Source organism: Phocoena sinus, chromosome 2 (genome assembly GCF_008692025.1).
Source record: "Phocoena sinus isolate mPhoSin1 chromosome 2, mPhoSin1.pri, whole genome shotgun sequence".
Lineage (NCBI taxonomy): Eukaryota > Metazoa > Chordata > Mammalia > Artiodactyla > Phocoenidae > Phocoena > Phocoena sinus.
Window position 1 is genome coordinate 147525287 of NC_045764.1, and position 25073 is coordinate 147550359.

The 25073-nt window shown below is 38.5% G+C and overlaps 1 protein-coding gene across 12 annotated transcripts in view; it reads left to right on the forward strand.

Annotated features, from left to right (window-relative positions):
* The window catches only part of SIPA1L1 (signal induced proliferation associated 1 like 1), a 373251-nt gene that overhangs the window by 258055 nt on the left and 90123 nt on the right, over positions 1–25073 (forward strand). For all 12 annotated transcript variants that reach the window (XM_032621332.1, XM_032621344.1, XM_032621336.1 and 9 more), the window contains 3 exons: positions 11011–11185; positions 20058–20161; positions 23053–23210. In XM_032621332.1, the coding sequence (XP_032477223.1) occupies positions 11011–11185; positions 20058–20161; positions 23053–23210 (437 nt within the window). The remainder of the gene's footprint in view (positions 1–11010; positions 11186–20057; positions 20162–23052; positions 23211–25073) is intronic.

A 25073-nucleotide genomic window follows, 5' to 3' on the forward strand; every position in this document is an offset into this window, starting at 1 on the left:
GGGGAGTCATATTTTTGGTAGGAAATTTTATTAATGCCTTGAAATCCTTGTGAGAAACTAATTATTTCGGTGCCTTTACAAATACAGATTTTGAAAAAGAAATGCTTGGCTCACGGGCCCAGCCGCTCCGCATTATGCATTTGAATCTTTGCAAAGCATTTTTAGTTTCCATCTATGTCATCATTTTTTGAAATTTCATGCTTTATACATCCTTATATTTAAAGAGATTGATGGTATGAATACCAAAAAACTGGACTCACTAAAAGGACCTTCTACATCTCCCTTTAAGTTTTATTTAAATGATTCCTTTAAAATCTTTTATACTTTAACAGCTCACATAATTATGCCTGGATAAAGAAAACACTATTTGCTTGCTATATTGTGGCATTTTGCCTTTCAGATCTTTGGTGCTTTTTTTCTTTCTTTTTTTTTTTCATCTTACCATTTAAAAATGAAATGAACAGAAGAGCAGATGTAAGTTATATCTATATACTATAAAAGATAGTATTTCACAAAAATATAAAAAATTTTTTTTCATTTCACTAGACTCTGATATTTATGTGGGAACTGAAGTAGGTATTTTAATTCCCAAAGTTTTAAGAAATGATTATATGCTTTGTGGCTTACCCATGCTTTCACATTCACCTTCCTGGATTTTTCACTATTGATTGATGTCCATTTCCATTATCATCTAAAGGTCAATAAGAAGATGAAATAACCTGCCAATGATTTCACTTTGTCAAGAATTTAGAGCAGTTTGTGACCCAGCAAATTTAGATCAACTCTGGATTTAGTTTTTCCACCATGGTCCTGCATCTTCGTGTATTAGATAATTGAGAGCATCTCTTATGATGAAAACACATTAGATAAATATATATGTTTACTTACCACACTGTTCTAAGCTCTTTACCAGCATCATCTGATTTAATCCTCACGGCACCCGTGGGCAGTAGGTTCCAGTTATTGGCCTGTTTTATGATTGAGAGGATCGAGGCTTTCCGAAGCAGTGCCATTTTCCCTTAGGAGTCCTGAACACTGGATACGCGTTTGCACGATACTCCCTTTTGTTTTTAAGATTTGCAAGTTTTCATCTCTTTTTGCACATCTCAAATTATTTTGGTCCTCCACACTACACTGTGAAATATCAGGAATTCCATTATCTATTCAGGCCAACTTTTAAATAATATGGCTAGTTCAGTCACTTTTAAATTTGCCATATTAATGCCGTTTTTCTTCATCAGTCATTAAAAAACACCTTTATCTCATCTACCCAGTGCAAGAGAAATGAAAGGTCATTATACCAGCCTCTGTTTCAAGGAGTTCACACGTGTAAAGCACTTACTGCGCATGAATAGTGATAAAATAATAACTCCTTAGTCCTTTATATGCGTTATTTCATCTTTATCAGCACCCTGTGAGAAAGCTGCCATTATAGATAATATAATATACTGTGCTTAACTTTCAGAAGTAAGCGTAACTTTTCAAATTCAATAAATGCTAATTGAGTAACCACCCTTTGCAGATTGTTAAATACTGTAGAAAATAAATAGGCTAGTAAGACACAGTCCTTACCTTTGAAGGAGACAAAGTCATAAATTACTGTAATGAAAGGTAGGGCTAATATAACGAGTATAATAAGAGAACTGCAAACAGACAAGCCAGTGGGGCCAAGTCATGATTGGTTAGATGGGTCAGGATGAAACGGGTCAGGATGAAACAGACCTTTCATCAGACTAGAGAATAAGCCATACGGTGGTCTAGACTCAGAACAATGAGAACAAAGCGCAGCAGGACAGAAGCACAGAATGTGGTTATGGGACAGCAAGCAGTCCTGCTGAGCAGGAGTGTAAGGCAGTAATAAAAACAGATTACTAAGCCAGGAACTGAGCAGTGACTAAGCCAGGAACTGTGTGAAGCAATTTACACGAATTATTTTAATTAACCCTTAGAATCCTTTGATATAGGTGCTATTATTGTTCTTGCTTTGCCGACAGGAGCACCGAGGCACAAAGAGGCGGAAGGACCCCTCCAGGTCACAATTAGGATCTGGGGGAGGCAAGTCTTGCATCCAGGCATTTGGGCTCCAGAGTCCACTTTCTTAACCAATACACTGTACACCCCATCCTCCCCTCCCCTCCCCTTGAGTGGGAGAAGGAACTGGAAATATGGATCCAAGTTTTATTGCTACAGGCTACAGTGCCCAGTATTAAGTATAACATGTAAAACCCAAATAGGATCAGAATAGAGCTTAAAAATAAAGTGCAGTTGCCAGTTTGCAGAAGAGAAAATTGGAAGACCTGTTTTCATTAGGAAATGTCAAGGTTCCTGTACACAGTAGTGATTTTACCTAAATGAGTATTTCCACTGTTTTTCTAGATACTTATTAAAAATACAAAGAAATGAAAATATTTGTTGGATTCTCTATTTAAAATGTTGCCCTTCAAGTTATTGAAGTTAAAGGGGAAAAGTAATCATATCTAATTAGGTCTGTAATATATATCTCAAGAATAGATGTAAGGAAAGAAGCAGTGTTTATTTGATAATGAATAGCACTGTTCCTTTGATTAAGGGCATGGGTGAAATTCTCTGCTGACTTAGTCTGTTCATTGCCCTGGTGCATTATTCTATTGAAGATAAATGAGTTTGACTAGCCACTTTCCTCTTTGATTCAGGCAGCTGGATTTAAAGAATGAACCATAGGGAAAACAATTTTTCCAAAACCTGTTTTCTATGAATGAAGCTTCGGCAGAACAATGACCATTTCTGAAATTTCAATCTTCTTCTAGATTATGGTATCAGCTAATGAATGTTGAAAGTTCAGATGGCCGCCAGATGGGTTCCATATGTACATTATCAGGTAGACATATACGCGACTGTCCTCAGGTCAGAGAAAGGAGACAGTGGCATTGGTTGCTTTGTCTCGTCTGTTCACAAGTAATGATTACACGGGCTCATCCATGCTCTTTTGCCTGGCTGCGGCTGGGATGGGTGACTGGATGGGGTCCTTTCCAGTAGTAAGATTTATGATTAACATGACTGATAGCAGTAGCATTTGGAAGATGTTTGGCTGGGTAGGGCTGCAGTTTGCAGTTGAAGGAGCTCAGCATGGCTAAGACTTGCAGTGAGGATTCTTTGGTTCACAATCCAAAAAGACAGAGGAACTGTTTGCAGATATTTCAGTCTTGTTGATTTTAAACTGTGAATTGTGCTTTAAATTCAGGAATTTAATTAGCTAATATCTTCAAATGATCCAAAAATCAAAGTATTTACATTGAGGGATCCCATTTCCACCCTGTTCCTATCCCTCACCTCTCTTTTCCCCTATATTACCACTTTTATTTGTTTCTTATGTATTCCTATGTTTCTTTATACAGATATACCAGATATGCATATGTAGTCTTAGTTCCCTTTTTCTTATACAAAATATAGCATGCTGTAAACATTTGCTTTTTCACTTAGTAATATATTTTGGAGACCTTTCTATGTCAGTACACAGAAAGTTTTCCCATTGTTTTTATGGCTGCATAATATTCTGTTTTGTTGCTGTACCATAGTTTACTTCATTAGTTCCTCTATTAATGGACGTTTAGATGGATAACAGTCTTCCTATTACAGACGATGCTGCAATGAAGAGCCTTTTCCTATGTAATTGAAATTCATCTTAATGTCAAATCAATACAAGTACATAAATCATCATTTTAATACCCAATATGAAGCTTTCTATTTTTGGGAGAACTTTTGCACAGCATGTTATTAGATAAGATTATTGTGTGTGTGTATAGAATATTTGCTTTACATTATGCCAAAGATAAAAATAGATTAGAATCTGTCTGTGCACATGTATATAAATAATTTTGACAGCATCTCTGTCAGATTTTTTTTAAATGATCTTTCTACCCAGTATCCATATGTCTTTTTTTTTTTTTTTTTTTTTGTGGTACGTGGGCCTCTCACTGTTGTGGCCTCTCCCGTTGCGGAGCACAGGCTCCGGACACTCAGGCTCGGCGGCCATGGCTCACGGGCCCAGCCGCTCCGCGGCATGTGGGATCTTCCCGGACCGGGGCACAAACCCGTGTCCCCTGCATCGGCAGGCGGACTCTCAACCACTGCGCCACCAGGGAAGACCCCATATGTCATTTTTTTTTAAGCAATTTGATTTTTATTAGTAAATTTCAGTGAAGATAAATTTTCTACCTACCATTTTTTTGCCCCCAACACTGAATTTTTCCAGTCTCTTTGTCATTCTTTTTGGAGGACAATACAGTGGTAAATCTTTAGGAAGTAGTTAAGACAGTTATTATGTTTATGAAGAACAAGCCAAAGTAAATGCTATCAGTGTGAATCATGAGGATTTGAAAAAATGACCAAGGTCTTCATGTCCAGTAATGGTAGAGTAGCTTGTCTCAGACCAGCCCACCCACTGAGAATAACCAGAAACACTGGACACAGTGTTTTTTAAAAATAAATTTGGACTTCTGCTTTTGGAAGTATGGGGTAGATGTAATTTTCCCCTATTCTTCCTGCTAAGTACAGCTATAAACCTTGTACACGGTATATAAAGCAAACATGAATCTGAAAGGTGGAACGAAGGAAGCACATTGGCTGGGGAACTTGGGATAAGGAACGACATAGTGGTCACTGATGATAAGAACGGAAATAGAGAGGAACTTCCTCAGCTTGATTAAAAACAGCTACAAAAACCCTACAGCTTACATCATAGTTGGTGAAAGACTTAATGGGAACAAGTCAAGGATGTACACAGTCTCTATTGCTATTCAACACAGTACTAGAAGTTCTAGTCAGTACAATAAGGCAACAAAAGGAAATAAAAGTCAGGTGGATAAAGGAAAGGAAAATATAAAATTGCCCCTATGTCAAATGACATGATAGTCTATGTACAAAACCCTAAGGAATCTACAAAAACTTTCTAGAATTGCAAGGTGTGTCCAGCAAGGTTGTATGATTCAACATCAACTCACAAAAATCAGTTGGATCTGTTTTAATGAACATGTGGAAACTGAAAATAAAATACAACATTTACAATCCTTCAATAAAAAATGAAATAGCTGGGTATATACCTAACAAAAAATGTTTAGGACTTGTATGCTGAAAACTACAAAACACTGATGAAAGAACTCACAGAAGACTTAAATAAAATAAAGAAACATACCATGTACTTGGATTGAAAGACTCAATCTATTAATGATGTCAATTCTCCCCTAATTGATATCAGTTTAACACGATCGATATCAAAATTCCAGCAAGATTTTTGAAATTATAGACAAGATTATTCTGAAGTTTATATTGAAAGGCAAAGGAACTAGAATAGCCAAAACAATTTTGAAAAAGAATAAAATGGGAGTAATCATTCTACGTGATTTCAAGACATTATATTATATTGGTATAACTACAGTAATCAAGACTGTGTCTTATTGGAAGGATAGATGCATGGATCAATGGAACAGAATAGAGAAACCAGAAATAGCTCCACACAAATATATCCAACTGATTTTTTTGACAAAGGTGGAGGAAGGTTAGGCTTTTCAAACAAGGGCGCCAGAACAATTACATAGACAAAATAATAAACTTGACCAAAATCTCACACATTATACAGAAATTTATTCAAATGGATCATAGTTTGAAATGTAAAACTATACAAATTTTTGACAAAAACATAGGAGAAAATTGGGGGACCTGAAGATTGGTGAAGAGTTCTTAGATATAACACCAAAAAATATTTCTCTTCTAGAAAAGAAATAATTGAGAAACTTGGGTTCATCAAAATTAAGTCATCCTGCAGCACTTTTTTCCTTGGACATTTGCTGATTTGTAAGAGGCTTGGGGCTTAAGTATAGCATAAAGCTGCAGATAAGAAGTTAGGTGACAGTTCAGAGTTTTCATTAATTTCATGGGGGCTGCAAAAATAAAAAATAGAGATCAAGGGTCACTGGAGAACTTGGGATTTGTTTTTAAAAAATCAAATTGAAATTCTAGAACTGAAAAAACAAAAACAAAAAGTTAAAATCTGAGCAGATGGGTTAAAGCACATTAGACACAGCAGAAAATTGATGAAGTTACCAGCAAATTTTTAACTGAAGAATGTATACAAGAAAACATGAGAAATACAGAAAAGTGCCTAAAAGACATGTGGGCCATAGTGAAATACATATATGTAATGGAATTCCCAGGAGAAGAAGAGAAATTAAAGCAACATTTGGGGACAGAATTGATGTCTGAAGAAATACCAGTAAAGAAGTTTCCAAAACTGATGAAACACACGAATTGGGACAGAATCAAGGAGCTCTGCCTACTGTAAGCAGGATAAATACAAAGAAAATCAGATGTAGGCCCATCATAGTAAAAAATGCTGAAATTAAAAGAAAAAATCTTAAAAATAGCCAGAGGAAAAAATACTTTCAAAGAAGGACAGTAAGACAGACAATTGGATTAAAATTAACCATTTCCTGAGCTATAAAGCATAATGAAAAGGTGGAAGCCACATTTCTAGAATGCTGAAAGAGAAGAACTCTCACTAGGAATTTTACCCAGCAAAAATATTCTTTTAAAATGTAGGCAAACCTATTTACAGTGGAAAAAAAAAAGAACAGTGATTGTCTGAGGCTGTTAGTTGATGCAGGGATGGACAGCAAATGGGAACCAGGAAACTTGGCGTAGTTGACTTTAAAATGGAGTCAGATTTCTGTTTCCAGCCAAGATTAAAAGAGAGGGACTAGTTTACTTTCCCACGTGAAACAACTTTTAAAAGCTAGGCAAAACAACAAAACATTGGTTTGTATGACGTTGGAAGTCAGGCAACAAAGGACAGTGGTCTCTGGGAGGTGGGAACCAAATGAACAGTAACATTGCACCAGCTTTCTGCCTGAAGAGAGTTTCCAGGCTGCGGAGCTGGGAGGGGCACCCACTTGAAGCCCAGGGGCCTTCCTGAGTAGAGATTGAGATGTGAGTCCAGAGAGAGAAAAGATTTGCAGAGCTGGGTACTGGTAAGTGCATGTATTTGAGGAAACTATTTGCGGCCAGGGTAAGAACCACTCTCAGATTGAAGGGGGCAAATCCTCAGACCTCTGGCTGGCTGAGAATAGTTCCTGCTCCCACCAGGCAATCTGGAAAACCTCATACATAGTTCACATAGCATTGGGTAAAGTCTCAAAATGACTTTGCCTCAATAATGGGGCAAAATTAACCTCAAATTAAATGCTGCTCTCTTAAGACCTGTCAGAGTTTGAAAGGAAGAACTGAAAGGATCAAACTATTTCCAATTAACTGTGTCCCAGAACAAAGCTCAGGCATCTCTCAAGGGTTCATGACCCACATTTTGAGAACTGCTGGACAATGAAATACCTCATAGTGACTGTTTTAAATCTCTGGATTAAATCAGACAATTTAAAAGATTCTGTAAGAAGGGAAGAACTGGGTTGTTCTCATGGTCTGTGCTGCCCCCAGTGGCCTTCCTCTGGCTGTGACATCAGGAAAGAAGAGGTGAAAATACGGAACTTCTTAAGAGGTCTCTGAGAACTTGGCTATTCAAACCTGTTTCTACTGGTAGAGGGCTCTGACTTTATCATCCATCTTTCCAGGAACTCAGGGCTGCGTAAGGCAGATTTTGCAGTACCTGTTTCTTTGATTCTTTGTTAAAGTGTCTATTTTATGAGATGAAGAGCAATTTTTGTACTGTTGGTTCCCAGCTGTGGGAGCCCAACGTCACTTTTGGTGGGTGTTGAAAGACACTTTCTTTATTGAGATTCAAGACTTTCATCTCAAACAGAACCTTGGTCTTGTTGGATTGACCATCACCACTTTTTACAATGCAAACATTTGTTGAGTGTCCAAACACTTCCATCAGTGCTCCATATGAACAATAGATATGCAAGGATGGAACTGTACAGCATGACTTCACAGTCATCCAAAAGCAAAATCCTAAACTGTGGATAAACCGAACCTGTTTCCAAGATGGCTTCTGGCGTCATCATAACTCTATTTTGAGCATTACAGGAAGGTATTACATATTCATATACATAAATCCATACAGATGTGTTTGTGTGTCTCAAAAAAAAAAGTGTTTTATATAACCTCAGAGCAATTCAAAATCCCCAAACCGTAGCTCTAAACTCCATTTCCATTTGCTCTTTCTCTTGAAATATTCTTTATTATTACTTACATAACTCCTCCTTAAACAACTTCTCATATTCTGGGCAGGGAACAAGGTTGCTAACTGAAGATTCTAGGAGCCTGAGTTCACAGAATACCCACCTACCTCGACTTTACTGCAGCAGAAACAAGGACACAGTCATAGTGTCACCTTCGAGGACAGAGCACTGACATTTGACACTGTTTAGAGGAAATTTGACATTCCAACAAATTTCCTCATCCTCTTAAAGGAGCCTTCCTTTCACAACCAGCAAATACCAGTCTGTTCTCCTGTCTGCAGGTGGAGCTCACTAGAGTGTGAGAAACCCGTCAAAAGAAGGCAGTACTTTGTCTCATTGTCCTTGCATTCTGCTTCCACAGTGGTTTGGGGGAAGTTCCGTTACTTATCTTCTCTCCGAACTCTTTTTTCATATATGTAAATGAATCCTCTTGAATATTGCACAGTGAAATCTTAGGGCTTTATCTAAGAAGTTTAAAAAGCCACCCACAAATCCAATATCACTGCGATGCTTTCCACTGAACAGGGTGACTTTTGTTTTGCATTGTTGCATGAGAAGGCTGATCTGGGAGGCACAGAGCCAAAGAGCAAATAACTCCAAGCTCCAGATTGCTTCTTTTCTTTGACAGTTCTCCCTGCAGGGGGAGAGTAAGAATCTGGCTTCATTAAGGACTTCTTTTGTAACAGACATAGAGCCTACCACTACTTTTTTATTTGTTGAGACCTAATAGGATACTCAGCTGAATTCTAAAGCCAAGATGAAATCACTACCTGTGGGAGTTCCCCTCTAAGTATTAGTAACATTCAGACCTTTGAAGGAGGCCCGCTGCCAGTGGTATGTGGTAGGTTTTACTTTCTTTTTCTTTACTGCATGTGGCATTCAAAAAAAAGTGAACTAAATCCTAAATGTGTTTCTGTTAATAATTAAAATGAAGCAGCGATAATGCAAGGTTGGATGCTATTTTAAAAAGATTCCGACATTGGTATATCCAGTTATTTGCAAGTTTCACATTTGGAACTTTGCCTTCCACTTGTGGAAGTAGGCCGAGTAAAATCAATTCTGCACAATTATAGAAGTCCTAAGGAGCTCTCATGCCTATGGGTCATGTAAAAGCTACTGAATCTTCCTTGTCAACTAGTTAGCGCGCAGTGGAGAGGGGGGAAAGCAAGCAGGAGTTCCGTCATGACATTTTCTAGTTATCACCATTCTGAACCATTTGGTTTAGAAAGTTGAAAAAGAGTTGCTTAGGTTCACAGACTTGTGTAAAACAATAGGAGCTGGATATGTTTCAGAATTAAGAAAGGTCCAGCTTTAGAAGGATAATAAAATGCATGCGGCATGGAGTAATAGTCCCCAGGATCTGGAGCAGCACCCCACAATCGAACACATTAATATTTCCAAAAAATACGAATATTCACAGAAAGAGGAATAAATTAAAAAGTATTACTGTCAGCTCATATCAAGTTTTACTGCCAAATGTATTTGCTTAAATTTGGTTTTCAACTGTGGAATTGCTAATAAGGGGCTATGGACATACGTTGCAGTGACAGAAATAGAGCACGACAAGCCTGGTTGAGTCCTGGTAATATTTAATAGAACCGAATCACAGGGCTGATAATTTATGATCTCTCCCTACTGGACCAGTTACTTGCTTTTCCCTTTTCTGACCTTCTCTTTGCATATCTGTCAAACAGGGGTAATATTTGCTTTGTAGGCTTTTATGAGGATAAGATAATGTAAGTTAAACACTAAACAGTGATTGGCAGACAGTGGCTCTTCAATAAATGTTAGCTATTAAAATTTTGCCTCTTCTCTTCCCCCTTCCCTTTTATGAGATAAAAATTTACTGATACAGTGGTTGCAGTGCCACTCTGGAAACAGGCTTAAGTGATATGGATTGCCCTGATTTTACTGGAGAATTAAAAGTCTAAATTTTAAGATTGAAAACTCATTTAGTGTTAAATGACTAATACAACTTTAAATTTTGTTTATAGAATGACTAAACTTTTCAGTGATGAATGAGTGTTTCTATTAATGTTATATCATATTTGAATTTCTTGAATGCTTTGTTTCAGCTGTATTTGAGGAAGGAATATTTACCACTAGCTGATTTGCCATTATGAGGCCCCTTTTAAAGTTTCTATCCAGGTACTCGTCTTCTAGAAAAATATTTGAAAAGCATACTGTCTGATGCTAGTGCTGTCACAAAGATATAACCAAGGTTTATAATTTAATATATTGGAAAAGTGGCATTAGGAGATAAGTCTCTTGCAATTTTACCCTCCCAAATTTTATAAAAACTTTAATAGGCTTTTAGTGCAATACAGTTTAAAGTAACTTTTGTAAACACAAATAGACCCACAGACATAGAAAATAAACTTATGGTTACCAAAGGGAGAAGCAGGACAGTGATAAATTAGGAGTGTGAGATTAAAATATACACACGACTATATATAAAATAGATAACCAACAAGGACCTACTGTATAGCACAGTGAACTACACTCAGTATTTTGTAATAACCTGTAAGGGAAAGGAATCTGAAAAAGATTGCGTGTGTGTGTGTGTATGTAACTGAATCACTTTGCTGTTCACTGAAACTAACACAACGTTGTAAATCAACTGTACTTCAATTAAAAAATAGAGTATCTTTTGTAAAGTAGACCTTTACTTTTAAATTCTTAAGGCCTCCCTTTTTAAAAGGGGAAGAACGAAAGCAGAAGGATCTCAAGAGAAGAAAGAGGTTAGCTTACTTGATGGGCATATGGCCTACAAGACTTAGTAGCATTTAAGCGGACAGAGTGGGTCTGCCTATATTTATATGCATTGTATCACCTGCCTTCACAGCTGAACTATCAGCAGAAAGTAGGCATCATGTACTGCAAAGCTGGACAGAGCACGGAAGAAGAGATGTACAACAACGAATCAGCCGGCCCAGCCTTTGAGGAATTCCTCCAGCTATTGGGAGAACGCGTTCGGCTCAAAGGATTTGAGAAGTATCGTGCGCAGCTTGACACCAAAAGTAAGAAATACTTATACCCTCCTACTAGGCATATTGTCCTCCTGCTGTGTTGATGTTCACCTGGTAAGTTGCCTGTAAAACAACATGACCACTTACTGTAGAAAACTGCTGGTGATGGGGGAGAGGAAGAAGCCAGGGAGGGAAGATGTGGCTCTATAACAATTGAAGACCATAGTCAAAGTAGCTAGGATTGGACTTTTAAAAAAATAGTGTTATCAGAAATGGGGAAGGTAGAAAGCAGTGGATGGAGATCATGCAGAATTGCCCCTGGATAGCGTTGCACAAATTTCGCTATATTTAGCCGAAAAACTCCTGCAACTTAAAACCATCCGGTTGCAAGCCCTAGAATTTTTGACTTTCACTAACTCATGTCATAATCCTTGTGCATATCTGTGTAGTCAGTCATTGTATGGTTTTTTTAATCATCTTTATATTTTAATATCTAGAGGTATTTTTGTTTATTTCCTGTTATTATTGTCCATAGTCTAACTTAATCTCTAAGCAAATAGGCTTAGCTTTGATATTAGTTTGGCTCGTAAAATGTGTTGATTCAAAGGACAATAGTGCAGCAGTCTGTTTAGCTACAGCTCGTGAACATAGAGGTTTGTCCCTTCCCATTCCCAGGTGGTTAATAAAAGAGTTACGTTCTCAAGTATCTAGAGTATGTTGACTTCTGCTATGCGTCTGTGTGAAGGCAATTTTTAATTTTATCTCAAAATCCATCCATAGACACCTGTGACCTGTTTTTCTTTGAGAGGGTCTTTGGATTAGCACATCTGTATTGCAGTCTATAGTAATCGCTCTGATTTTCTGTACAGGAAATTAAATAAGGAGTTGAGTCATGAAAACAGAAAAGCATTCATAAACTCTACTGCAGGGAAGAATTTCCTGTTGCCATGGTTTTGCTGTTGCCAACTTGGAAACGACATGCAGGAGAACCTATGAAAAACCATAAATAGCCTAGACTCTTAAATATTATTTTAACGTTCCATACTCTGCTTGCAGCTGCATAATATGTTAAATCTCAATATGCCCTTAAACTCTTTTGATCAAGATATTTGGACATTTCCTTTGTAATTCCTTCACGTTGTCCCGATTTGTTGTGTTATGTAAATTATCACCACAAAGAGCTATTAAAAGGGTCTGGGAAGAAAATGTAATTAGCGCCTTGATTCTGTCAATGAATGGCCAGATTGGGAGTTGGTAAGATTATTTATTATTTGTGCATTTACACAGTCCCAGCCATCTCTTGATGATGAGGGGCAATGTGAGAAATGTATAGCAAGGGCAGACTTAAGCAGTGTGGCACTGAGTAAGGCAGTGGAATAAGCAAGATAAGCACTTTGCACATTTTGCCCCAATATGCCAGTAACTGCAAAGGCCTGGATCAGCAAACTGCCTCTAATGGCACATTTTTCAGTTACGTAATACATCCATCTGGGAAGGGTTCCTTTTCACTGAACTACTCTCCTTTAAGGCTCCTTGTAACCTTCTGAGGCATAGCTCCTGAGAAAGAGGGTTCAGTTTCCTTTTCCATCCTTTCAGAGGGTCAAGTTTCCTAAAGGGAATGAAAAGTAGGAAAGTGTTTCCATTCTAAAACCTGAAGAAGACAGTATGCATATTTATCTCTCTTACTCCAAGCTAGAAGAGACCATTAGCCTCATCACTTAAATGGGTATTAAACAATAACAGACCACAGAAATAGGGGTCAACCAGCCTCTGCACTCTCCCCAGCAGCCTTCTACTGGCCAGGACACACCCAGAGGTGAGACTTTGTTCTGTGTACTGTGAGATAAGCTCACCACATCTTACCTAACTTTACATTGTGTTAAGAAACGCTTTCAATAAGATCTTTTTTTTTTTTTTTTTTGCGGTACGCGGGCCTCTCACTGCTGTGGCCTCTCCCGTTGCGGAGCACAGGCTCCGGACGCGCAGGCTCAGCGGCCATGGCTCACGGGCCCAGCCGCTCTGCGGCTCGTGGGATCCTCCCGGACCGGGGCACGAACCCGCGTCCCCTGCATCGGCAGGCGGACTCTCAACCACTGCGCCACCAGGGAAGCCGTCAATATGATCTTCAGAAGGAGAAAATGCTTTCCAGAACATGTGTTCCTAAAGGATCACTCCATCTCCATATGACAGTGTAGTTGTCACTTGGATCTATGGATTTGTAGCCTTCATCAAATTAAAATATTATTTGCCAAACTCATTTTTAAATTTTTCTGCACCCTCCACCTTCTGAATCTCTAATTACACATATATTAGGTCACTTACTAGTTGTGATTTGATTTTTAAACTTTTTTCCCCTCTGTGCTTGTGTTTGGATGATTCCAATTAATGCATTTAAGGCACTGTATTTTTCTTTTCTTCCATAGTGTCTTAATCTGCTATTATCCAATCTAGTGAAATTTTCATTTCAGATATTGTGATTTTCAGGTCCAGAAGTTTCATTTGGGTTTTCTTTTCTTTTTTTTTGGGTGGGGGGGAGTTCTCTTTTCTTCTATTTTCCATATTATTCTCATTAGGTTCATGTCCTCCTTTAAAGCCTTGAACGTATTTACAGTAGCTATTTTAAAGTCTTTGTGTGCTAATTCCATCATCGGTGTCATTTGGGGTGTCCCTTTAACAGATTTTCTCCTGTTTTTGAGTTACATTTTACTGCTTCATCTGTCTGGTTATTTTTGATTGGATAGTGGACATTGTGAATGTTTCTTCATCGAGGACCTGGATTTTGTTGTCTTCTTTAAAGAGTGTTGTTTTATTTTGGTGGGCAATTAATTTAATTATAGAACAGCTTGATCTTTATGAATCTTGTTCTTAGGCTTTTTTGAAGCCTACCTAGAGTAGCCTTTACTCTCTGGCTAATTTAGCCCTCCTGCTAAGGCACCTGAATACCAGCATGTTCAGTGAGGTATCTCTGCTGTGGTCAGTCAGAAGTTGAATGACTTCTACCCCTGTGTGAACTTTGAGAATGGTTTGGCCGACAAATCTCTGGTAGTTGTTATTTCCCCAGTAGTTTTTCTTTTCTTTTTTTTTTTTTTAACTGAGATATGATTGACAGATAACACTGTATTAGTTTTCGGTGTACAACATAATGATTCAGTATTTGTATATATCCCGAAATGATCACCAAAACAAGTCTAGTTAACATCTGTCACCATACCTAGTTACACGATTTTATTTTCTTACGACGAGAACCTTTAAGATCTACTCTCTCAGCAACTTTCATTTACGAAATACAGTGTTATTAACTGTAGTCACCGTGATGTACATTACCTTAATGTTATTAACTGTAGTCACCGTGATGTACGTTACCTTAATGTTTTTTCTTTCCCTGGCTTTTGGAACCTCACGCTATGCTTGTGCAGTTTCATATTCAGCCCAAGACTCAAGGGAACCCCTGTGTAGATTTCCGAGCCTCTTTCACCGTGTGGTTTCCTCTTTTTTGGTATTCTGCCCAGCAAATATCAGCCGCCTCAACCTTCCAAACCTCCAGCATGTTCTAGCTCCCCTCTTCAAATCCCTGCTCTGTGCCGTTGTTTTGAAAGTACTTCCAGGTAGAAAGCTGGGTGGGGATCATAGGGCTCACCTTCTTTGATACTTTTTTCTCAGGGAACACTATCCAATGCTGCCTATTGTAAAATGTCTGAAAAAAGGTTGTTTCAGGTATTTTGTCTATTTTTCTATTTATTTACAATGGGAGAGCAGGTCCTCTACCAAGTGCTGTTATGGCCAGAAGTAGAAGTCTTAGATACTTGTTACGTGTCATCTCATTTAATCCCCACAAACTCTGCTAGATGCCAGTTATCCCCATTTTACAGAATTGGCCTCTTTACATTAACTAACATGCCCAGGGTTAGGTAGCTAGTAAGCATTAAGGAGGGAGAACAGGTCCTAGTGTTATGGTTAATGACGTGTTTAGAGAAAGCGTAAATGTAGAATTAGGTACAGTGAAGCCCGAAGAGCTCTGCCTTGTGGCTGTATCTTCCCCTCTCTCGAGCCCTTGAGCTAAAAATACTCAAGTCATCTCATGAGACAGCTCCACTTGTCATGTATTATAATTATATTCAGATTTTAGTACTTTGGTAAAGGAGGAAGAGGCTCAGGAAAGGAAGGATTGATGGAACTGTCAAACCATTTCTTCTTTTTCCCAGTGTTCCATACAAAGTCCAGTTTCCATCTCAGAAATAAGGACTTCTAGCAAACAAGCTACAGATGTGTCAGGGGTTGGAACAGTTCTGCAATGAAGAAACTTTCAGGAGTAATTTTTTTTCTCCTTTTTTTGTTTCATTATTTGGATGGCATAACCTCTAGATAATTACCATCCCCTCACACTACAGTAAATATGAAAATAAGCTTCCCACCAAGCAGTTTATTATTTGAAAGCTGGAGACCACCCTCATTTTAAGCTGTGTGTATGGATTATTATTGGGGAAATTATTTCCCGAATGAAGCATGTTTGTCAAGTCAGCACGTAAGAGACTTAGAAACCCTTTGAAAACCATTCCTTCAAAGCTCTGCCTGCTTTGATTTGCCACAATATTAGTGAATGCTTGTTGCTTCCCCCATTTTTCAGCAGTGTTATAAAGATCGTTGAGGGCTTCCCTGGTAGCGCAGTGGTTGAGAGTCCGCCTGCCGATGCAGGGGACACGGGTTCGTGCCCCAGTCTGGGAAGATCCCACATGCCGCAGAGCGGCTGGGCCCGTGAACCATGGCCGCTGAGCCTGCGCGTCCGGAGCCTGTGCTCCGCAATGGGAGAGGCCACAACAGTAAGAAGCCCGCGTACCGGAAAAAAAAAAAAAAAAAAAAAAAAAAAAAAAAAAAGATCGTTGAGATTCACGGTCTTAGAGGAGATGGAAGACTTTTCATAAAGAAAATAAATCCTTTATTTGGAATATTTAACCTTTGATAAAGAAGGGAGTAAAACTAGCATTATTTAAATGTTTCACACATGCAGAGGACTGTTTGGAGTTCTAGAGACTGATGAATGAAGAAAAGTTTTCTTTTTTCATCTCCTAAACTTTAAACTGTGTTACAGTGTAAGGTTTTTCCTTTGAGTGTTACTGAGATGCAGTTGGCAAAGAAATTAAAATATGTAAAAGGCCCTATTTAAGGCAGCTACACTTTTTATCTCAACTGCACAAAATTCTAAGTTCTGATCAACACATTTCTTGAGCATCTTTTATGGGCTAGTACTTTCATATGCATTGTTTCAATCCTCACAACAGTGAGAAGAATATCGAGGGGCGAGGGGTGGAGAAGTGCAGTGACTTGTTTGTGCTCATTTAGTAACTGATGCTGGAGGTATTGGAATTCAGGTCTTCATACTTGCAGGTGGGAATCCAGGTAATTGCAGGTGTCTTGCAAAGTGCTCAGTAGGTAGAAGATAGTAGTGACTGATTCCTAAGTACCTGTCCCACATCATCGCTTATCCTTTTTTCACCATGTGTTAGTGATTTTAAGAAGCCTTCAGTCCTGGGCACATACACATGCATACTTGCACATTCCCTGAACTGACACAGTATGAATTCTCCTGTCATGGCAAAGGGTGGTATTACAAACTCTCCTTGATCCCTTCCTCAGTGAAGTAAAGTAACCTACCTCCTGACCATGGTTAAAGATACACTGAAAAAACATGAGTAAATATGGTAGATGCCAGAGAAGGTGGGATTCTCGGCTTCCCCAAATACTTTGTTACTGAGTGGGTGAAATAGTACTACAAGGAGGCGTGAACAGTACTACAAGAGGTGTGCCATCCAGTGTTCCAGATGTTAATACTTGTCCCCGGCTGTGCTTCTGAGCATTGACCTCTGCATCCCCGACCCGGAGGCAAGCTTTCATAGAAGGGAGATCTGGGGTCTTAAATGGATGGCCCTCAGCAGCCAGCTGACTATTGTAGGATTTCAAGCTATGGATAATAATCAGATCCGCAGCCTGTCTGTGATTTTGTTCTGCATTTGATGTGTTCTGTAGTGGTGGGGACGTTCATAAGCTGAGCTTAAGCTTTCTTCATTCTATTGACTTTATTAGTCTGCGTGCAGTTAGGTCATGAGATGGCTTTTCTCTTTGTATTCATAAATATTTAAAACTAGGAACTTCCCCCAAATCAAATTGCTTAGGCTTGATCCTTTGTCTAGCTTTTCTGAAGTCAAACGTATCTGTTAGTGACCAGGAAGTGGTTACATAAAAATCGAATTACTTTTTCCTGATTCAGATTCCTACACATCCACCTTTATCATCCAAGTTTTATTCTCCTTAAAGCAAAAGAGTTGAGCCGAGAGAGGTCAAGGATGAACATGACATTGACCGGATCTGAAACTGCTTCTACAAACTTATTCACCTATTCATACCATCTTCAAATAGAAGTGCCTAATGTAGGGTGTTATCACTTATCGACACCTTTTCAAAGCAGCTGGCAAGAATATTCTTACCATTCCTCAATTATTCAGTGTCTTCTTATCATCTAGTTTGAATATTAGAAATTTTATTTTCTATGACTTAGTGTAGAGGGCTGACCTTATTAGTGGATATACACCATTCGCTGGTAGTATAATTTGGAGGCAAATCACGTGATTATCAAGACGACCTATAAGATGCCCAAATTTATTTTTTAACTTTTAAAGCTCCATACAAATATGAGGGAGCATTATCTTCTTTTTATCCCTCTTCTATAAACATATTTTTCCCCTTAGAAATCACTCAATATATACTCTTTTCAACCAGAGAAAAAAAGATTTTTGTCATTTTCCCAATGGTCATCTTCCTGATTTTCATTCTGTTAAGTATTTCATGGTCACAAGGTCACTAAAATAATAATAACAACATTAAATGCCTTATTCTTCAGAGAATATAACAAACATTCAGTTTCCATTCTCTCTGGTTAAGTTTAGCAATTATGTACAGTAATTTCAGGATTTTGGAATTCCTTTCTTCCCAGAAAAGAATATTTCATTGTTTTGGCCCTGGTTTCATGTCTGAAACTTTTGAAACTGTTTCCAGACTGTTTAAAATTATCAGCAAAGCTGAGATTTTCAGAGGTCCCTAGAAGAAGACTGGTCATGCAGCATCCATTGTATAAAATGAGGCAAGCGTCGGAAAGAGAGAAAGGACAAGAAATAGAAAACAAATTATCTTCAGGCTTGTCTTCATTTTTCTTTCCTGGTAGTAACGCCTTTAGAATTAGAAAGACATATAAAGCAAAGTGTAGTAAATGAACACTGGATGATAATTTGTTTTCTAGTTCATTAACTTTGCTTTAAATTGACTTGAAACACACGTAAGTACTCATCACAGCTGACACATTGACTTGAAAGTTGTAAAATGTGTGAATCAGTTCTGGAGGTATTTATAGCAAGGGTCCTTAACAACAGAAACCTTCTTCATATTCAAGATCTGTCTTAAGTAGGTCAATGATTTATTGCAGTGGTATTTTTTTGTGGTAATTGTCATTAACATTTAGAAGATATTTTTCTTGGGGCTTTACGTGTCGGTACGTATCTTTGCGGTGTTTCAAAAGTAGGCTTTGCTTTATTCTACATTTATCTTGTTTTTAAAACCCTTTGTGTTTTATGCCCTCTTCAAAATTAAGATGCAGGGTTGAAACTCAGGGCTCTAGAACATCTTTAACAGGTCTCTGCAAACCTCCCTTATGGCCTATTCTTGGAGCAGCGCCTAAGGGCAGTGCAGCTACTGCATTAGAGTCCCCTGGGGGTGTTTATTAAAATAGATTCTTCTGCCCAGCCCCACACCTACGGAGCAGTACTTCTGGGAGTGGAGGATGGGAAGCTGCCTTTTAAGCAGCTTCCCAGCGGATTCCATGCACACTCCAGTTTGAGAACTACTGCTTTTCAGTACATGCCAGAGGCTGTCTTGCAGTGTGATTCTCTAAAATGCGGTAAAGTGTTTGCTCCTTAGCAATATGGTTGGTGGAGGATTGAGTTTACCCAAAATGAATGCATTTCTGTTCATTTTGCCGCCTGTAAGTCCAGGTCCTAATCTAAAGATATTCCCCTTCAGTTGGACAGTTAATAATTCTCTTTGGTTTCCAGGTATTTATGAGCACGTTGATTTGTTAATGATTAAGGGGGTCGAGGTTGTTTTTCTCCTTAAGGAAGGTGAGAACAGAACACGCTCAGTCTTAAATTGTTGGACATTGCTGTAATACCTTTGTTATTCAGTGTTACAGTCTTGTTAAGTTTCCATCTATTTGTTAAGAACAAAACGGTTCTCTTGCTTGAGTCAGAAGTATTGGAAAAAATGTTCTGAACCTGAAGTCTGTGGATGGAATTCAGGGGTCTGTGAACTTGGATGGGAAGTAATTTTACATTTATCTTCACTGACCCCTAATTGAAATTTAGCGTTTCCTTCAGTTATGAATGTAGGCAACACACCACAGTAGTATAAGCTCTACCTGTGATTCTATCACCAGTAGAAAGCATAGGTATTTTCATACTCTATTGTTTGTTGTTGGAAGTATGTCAAGATACTGCTTATGTACTTCACTATGTCAGAATTATAGTAGTTATTAGACCAACTGCTTAAACTTATTATATAAATCTTATGCTATTATATCATTTTAAAATTGTTTTGATAGTGGTATTTTTCAATCTATTGATTTCTGTTGAAATCTTATGTATTTTATGTTATGCATTTACAAATATTATTCTCAGAAGGAATCCAAAGGCTTCACTAGACTGCCAAGGGGGGGATTGGGTACAAAAAATGGGTAAGAACTCCCATACTGTGTCTTGTCTTAGGATGTCTTCATCCTAAACCATTTCCCTTTTTTTTTTTTTTTTGAGATCCATCTCTCAAATGAACTATTTTTCCTATTGTTACAGTTGTCTCATGTATTTTTTTTTTTTTTTTACTGTAGCTGATTCCACTGGAACCCATTCTCTGTACACAACATACAAAGACTATGAGATCATGTTCCATGTTTCTACCATGCTGCCATACACACCTAACAACAAGCAGCAGGTAAGAGATCCTTGTGTCATCTGTGGGTTTTTTTGCCCTTGTTTCATCTCCCCCAGAAGCCTAAGTGGCAAGTTTATAAAATCTTAAACCAGAATTTAATGTTGCACCTGTCACAGCAGCAGGAAGCTTTGTACTTTGTGGAAGTAAGGAATAGCAAATGAGCTGAAAACAAATGAAGAGACACAAATTCTAGGTTAACAGCCAGCTGGATGGCTTTGTGAATTAATCATTTGCTTTTCACCCACGAGAATTGAGGTTTTCCTGAAATCTGAAAAGAACAAGTTGAAATCATGGTGATGAGATGACTCTGCAGGGTTGCAAAGAACACATATAAGTGGGTGAAATTTCATCTCAAGAGGCCAGTGTACAAAGCAGGAAAGTACTGATGTTTCATTTCAAATTTCAAAGGAGGTTTCCTCCACTAACTTGGAGAAAAATCAAAATGTCGATGGGGGCTCAGGAAAATGTTTTTTCTTGATGTGTTCTTCAGGGGACAACATAAGTAACAGTTGCATTTGTGTACCTCTTGTGTACCTCATACACAGAGTTTCTTTTAAAAAGATCTAAAAGCACAAGGCCTAGTACTAAAATGTAGTCTGAGATGATAAAATGCGAAAACTAAGAAATGGCAGATGGTTACAGAGCAAGATGGAAATGGTACTGTTTTAAAGAGTATGTGGTGGTAGTTGTTTTTAAAAAATGTTTTAAAACAAATGATACCAAACTGAAACTTAAAAGAACCAGAGAACTAACAGACTCTCCTTTCAGTAGCTGTTACAAACACAGCAGTCTAGTATCACTTCTGACCTTAAAACGGACATAGATTTTGTTATTGTCAATTGTTGTACTAACAGAACACAGGGCCAGCTGCAGAATGAATCACATCCTCTTTCACAGAATTTAACAAAATATGGATCGAATCTGAACACATCGTCACTTTAGGTTTGATTACATCACACATCTCAGTAACAAAATCTTGCCTCTTACGATTACCAAAGCAATCAAAACGTAGGAAGCAAAGCAATGAATCAGCTGTAAATCTGAAATAAACCTATTTTAAGATAAATTCCCCTGTCTGGAGTTTGTTGACAGTTTGTTTTATGCAAATTCCAAGTTCTAGATTTTTGAGAGGAAAATACCCTGCTAAGAAAAATATACTAAACTCACTCTGACCAGACAGTAGAGAGAATTTAAGAACATCAATAAATGATCTTTAAAGGGGAGATGAAGGCTTATTCTACCTAATTGCTCAGCAGAGGAAGGTAACATGTGGGGGAATGGGGGTAAAAAATTTAGTAACAAGACTCAATTGTATATCCAGCTAAATGAATCAAAGGGCTGAGCTGAGTGAGTTGGCATTTAAGTGGACATCCATCCAAATTATTTAATTTGGGGTCCAATCAAGGCAAAAGTATTATGGTCCTGAATCAGAGTGAAAGAATAATTTGTATTCTACATATTAAGAAATTTAAAATTCTCTAGCTAAAGAATTTATTTCTTCTACATAGATTATGTTATGCTTGGAAAACCCAGAAAGAACGTGTCTTTGAAAATCTTTTTGCAGAAATTGGTTTATAAATACTGTCTTTTTTTTCATTATATATAATGTGAGATGGATAGGTTTATTTCTATTTGGGTCCTTTAGTAAGACAGTAACATTACATATCAGGCCGTATTTTGAAGGAAGAATGACATTGTATCAAAAAGACAATGGCACCTATGCAGGAATGACATATACATAGATTGTATTTGAGCTTGATAGGTTCAAGATTCTGAGGAGATTAATAATCTTTGATGATGGGTATATTTTATATAGCAATCAATACAGAGCAGCCTTTATTTCTGTAACATCTGATAATATTCCATGTCTAGAAATGAAGTACACAACCTCATTAGAAGATCATTTGGGATGCTTTAAAATTCCTAAGGTTAAAAGTACATTTCCTGAACATTCTAACTCCCAATTCTCAACCCTAATCTAATAGGCTGTTGTTTCTCCCAGCTGGCAGCCAGTACTCAGTCACTGATTTTACTGATACGTAATCTGTGTAAGGTAAAGTCACTGGAGAATTTTTTTTTAAAGGTTTATAAATAAAAGCTTATGTCTAATAGATAGTTTATATAAATGTCACGTTTAGTTGTTTTCCTCCTGGTAGGAGCCTCCACGTAATAAATATGAGTAATACAAATTTTGTTCAGTTTTTCTTCACATGATTGAGTTAAACTCCCTAATAACCCCTTCCTAGAGAGGCGCTGAGCTAGGATGATTTGGAGTGCCTGAATTTGAAAGCCACTTTTCCAAAACAGCGTTTAATGTGAAACAGAAGGTGGTCTTAAGTAGCTTTCACTGTAATTAAAGAAGCTATTTAAACCTGAAATTTAACCTGCTTTAACACTGTTAGAACATTTTGGAATATTATTAATTTCTGTATTCCCAGCTTGTGCCACAAAAAGTATTATCAGAAAACACCTTAGCCACATTTCTTTAAATGAAGCTAATTAAATCAGAACATAAATTGCGTTGTAATTACTTTAGTCGTTCTCATCTTTAAAAAATATTCCCTATGGCAAGTTTCTTACATGAAAATGGAACAAAACTGTTGTTATGGAAACTGAAGATTTGGAGATGCTGGGACTTGGCGTAATATGCTAGAGATTAGTTAGATCTATTTGAATGGACTGTGTGTTTTATGCAAATTTCTGAATATTCATTTCCATATTCTTCCTTGGAGGGAATGATAAGACCTGCTAAAATATGGGCAATAACTGTAGGTTACCTCCCCTAATATGTACTGATTAATAATGAATGTTTTAAGTACAGTTACATAAGGGAATCAGGAGTTACAAGCAGAGCGTTGTCATTTATGTCTCTTGCTTATGTTTTCTTTTAGCTCCTACGGAAGCGGCACATTGGAAACGATATCGTAACAATTGTTTTCCAAGAGCCTGGAGCACAGCCATTCAGCCCGAAAAACATCCGATCCCACTTTCAGCACGTTTTCGTCATTGTCAGGGTTCACAACCCCTGCACTGACAGTGTCTGTTACAGGTACTGGCTCCAGAGGTGGCTGGATGGGCATTGGTGCGCGGTCACATCGAAGGCCCCCTCCAGCTCTGCTTTCTGAAGTTGCAGTGGGAAGTCTATTGCTATTTATTTGTGTCTTTAAACTATGCTTGCGGATGGCTGAATTCACAGGATGACGTAACCTGATGGCATTGACATCCCCCAGACGTGTTGGTTAGACACCTGCCGTTTCCATTTGCACCTCCTTCTTAGGTGGCATCCTTCATCCATGCCATCTGGACACCAGCTAATTACTCATGCTGCTAATTATATTTTGCTTTTGCCATGCCAAAAGCAGAGAAGAATGCTCATAATAAGTAGGGAAGAGAAGTTTAATTTTTTTTTAATTACTATTATTATTTTTAAAAAACCCAAACCCTTGCTTAGGGCTGACTTGATTACCTCTAACATTTCTGACTGCAATCTTAGGGGTATTTCTATGCTTTGTTAAGCATTTGGTGGAATGGTTTCAGTGTCCCTCGTTGACCTAGTCTCATGAGTATCAGAATTCAAGCATCTACCTGCAGAGGCCTCTGCAAGAATCCTGGAGAGGGTTGGTGTTGAAGAGGGTACGAACCTGTGATGCTGTGTTGACGTGAGTGTAGTGCCAAGAAGATGTGCGAGGATGTTCTAGCATTAGTAAGATGTCCTAATAGGAATCTATCCTTTCAAAATATGAAAGATTATCATATCTTTCCATCCCTAAAATTAAGAAGACAAGACTTTGTTAATTTTGGATTTTTGTTTTTGAATTAACAGAGCCACCTACACAGAAAGTGGCCAGTGCAGACTGATAATTGGTTTGTTGTGAGATCTACAACTGTCTAATCCCTAGGTGTAGTGCAGGTTAAATATAGGAGAACAAGCAAGTTCAGGGAACAAAACAAGTCAAGGTTACATTGGACTCCTGCTGACTGCCATCATCCTTGCCCATTCCACAGTAACTATGTATGATGAGCTCTAATTAGAAGCCCAGCTCTGATCTAGGCACCTTATTTGTGTTACCTCATTTAATTTTTTAAAAAATTATTTTATTTATTTTTGGCTGCGTTGGGTCTTTGTTATAGTTTTATTTTTTTTTATTTTTATTTTTTTCGATACGCGGGCCTCACACTGCTGTGGCCTCTCCCGTTGTGGAGCACAGGCTCCGGACGCGCAGGCTCAGCGGCCATGGCTCACAGGCCCAGCCACTCCGCGGCATGTGGGATCCTCCCGGACCGGGGCACGAACCCGTGTCCCCTGCATCGGCAGGCGGACTCTGCGTTGGGTCTTTGTTGCTGCACGCAGGCTTTCTCTGGTTGCGGCAAGTGAGGGCTACTCTTCGTTGCGGTGCACGGGCTTCTCATTGCGGTAGCTTCTCTTGTTGCGGAGCACAGGCTCTAGGCACGCGGGCTTCAGTAGCTGTGGCATGCGGGCTCAGTAGTCGTGGCTCTTGGGCTCTAGAGCGCTGGCTCAGTAGTTACAGCACACGGGCTTAGTTGCTCCGCGGCATGTGGGATCTTCCTGGACCAGGGCTTGAACCCTTGTCCCCTGCATTGGCAGGCGGATTCTTAACCACTGCGCCACCAGGGAAGCCCTCATTTAATTTTTAAAACCTCTGAGGTAGGTGCTGTTTTAATCCCTGTTTTCAGATGAGGAAATTTAAGCACTTGGGGGTAAGGTAACTTACACAAGGTCAGCCGGTACTAGGTGGAGTTTAGGTTTGAATGTACCAAGTCTGATTTTAGAGCCCAGTCTCTTAATGGCTCTGCCATGCTGTCTTCCTCCATGCCATGTGCAGTAGGGGTCTTTGCTGCCCCTGCTGCTGACGTACTAGCTATTCCTGAACTTCTCGGGTGCCAATATGAA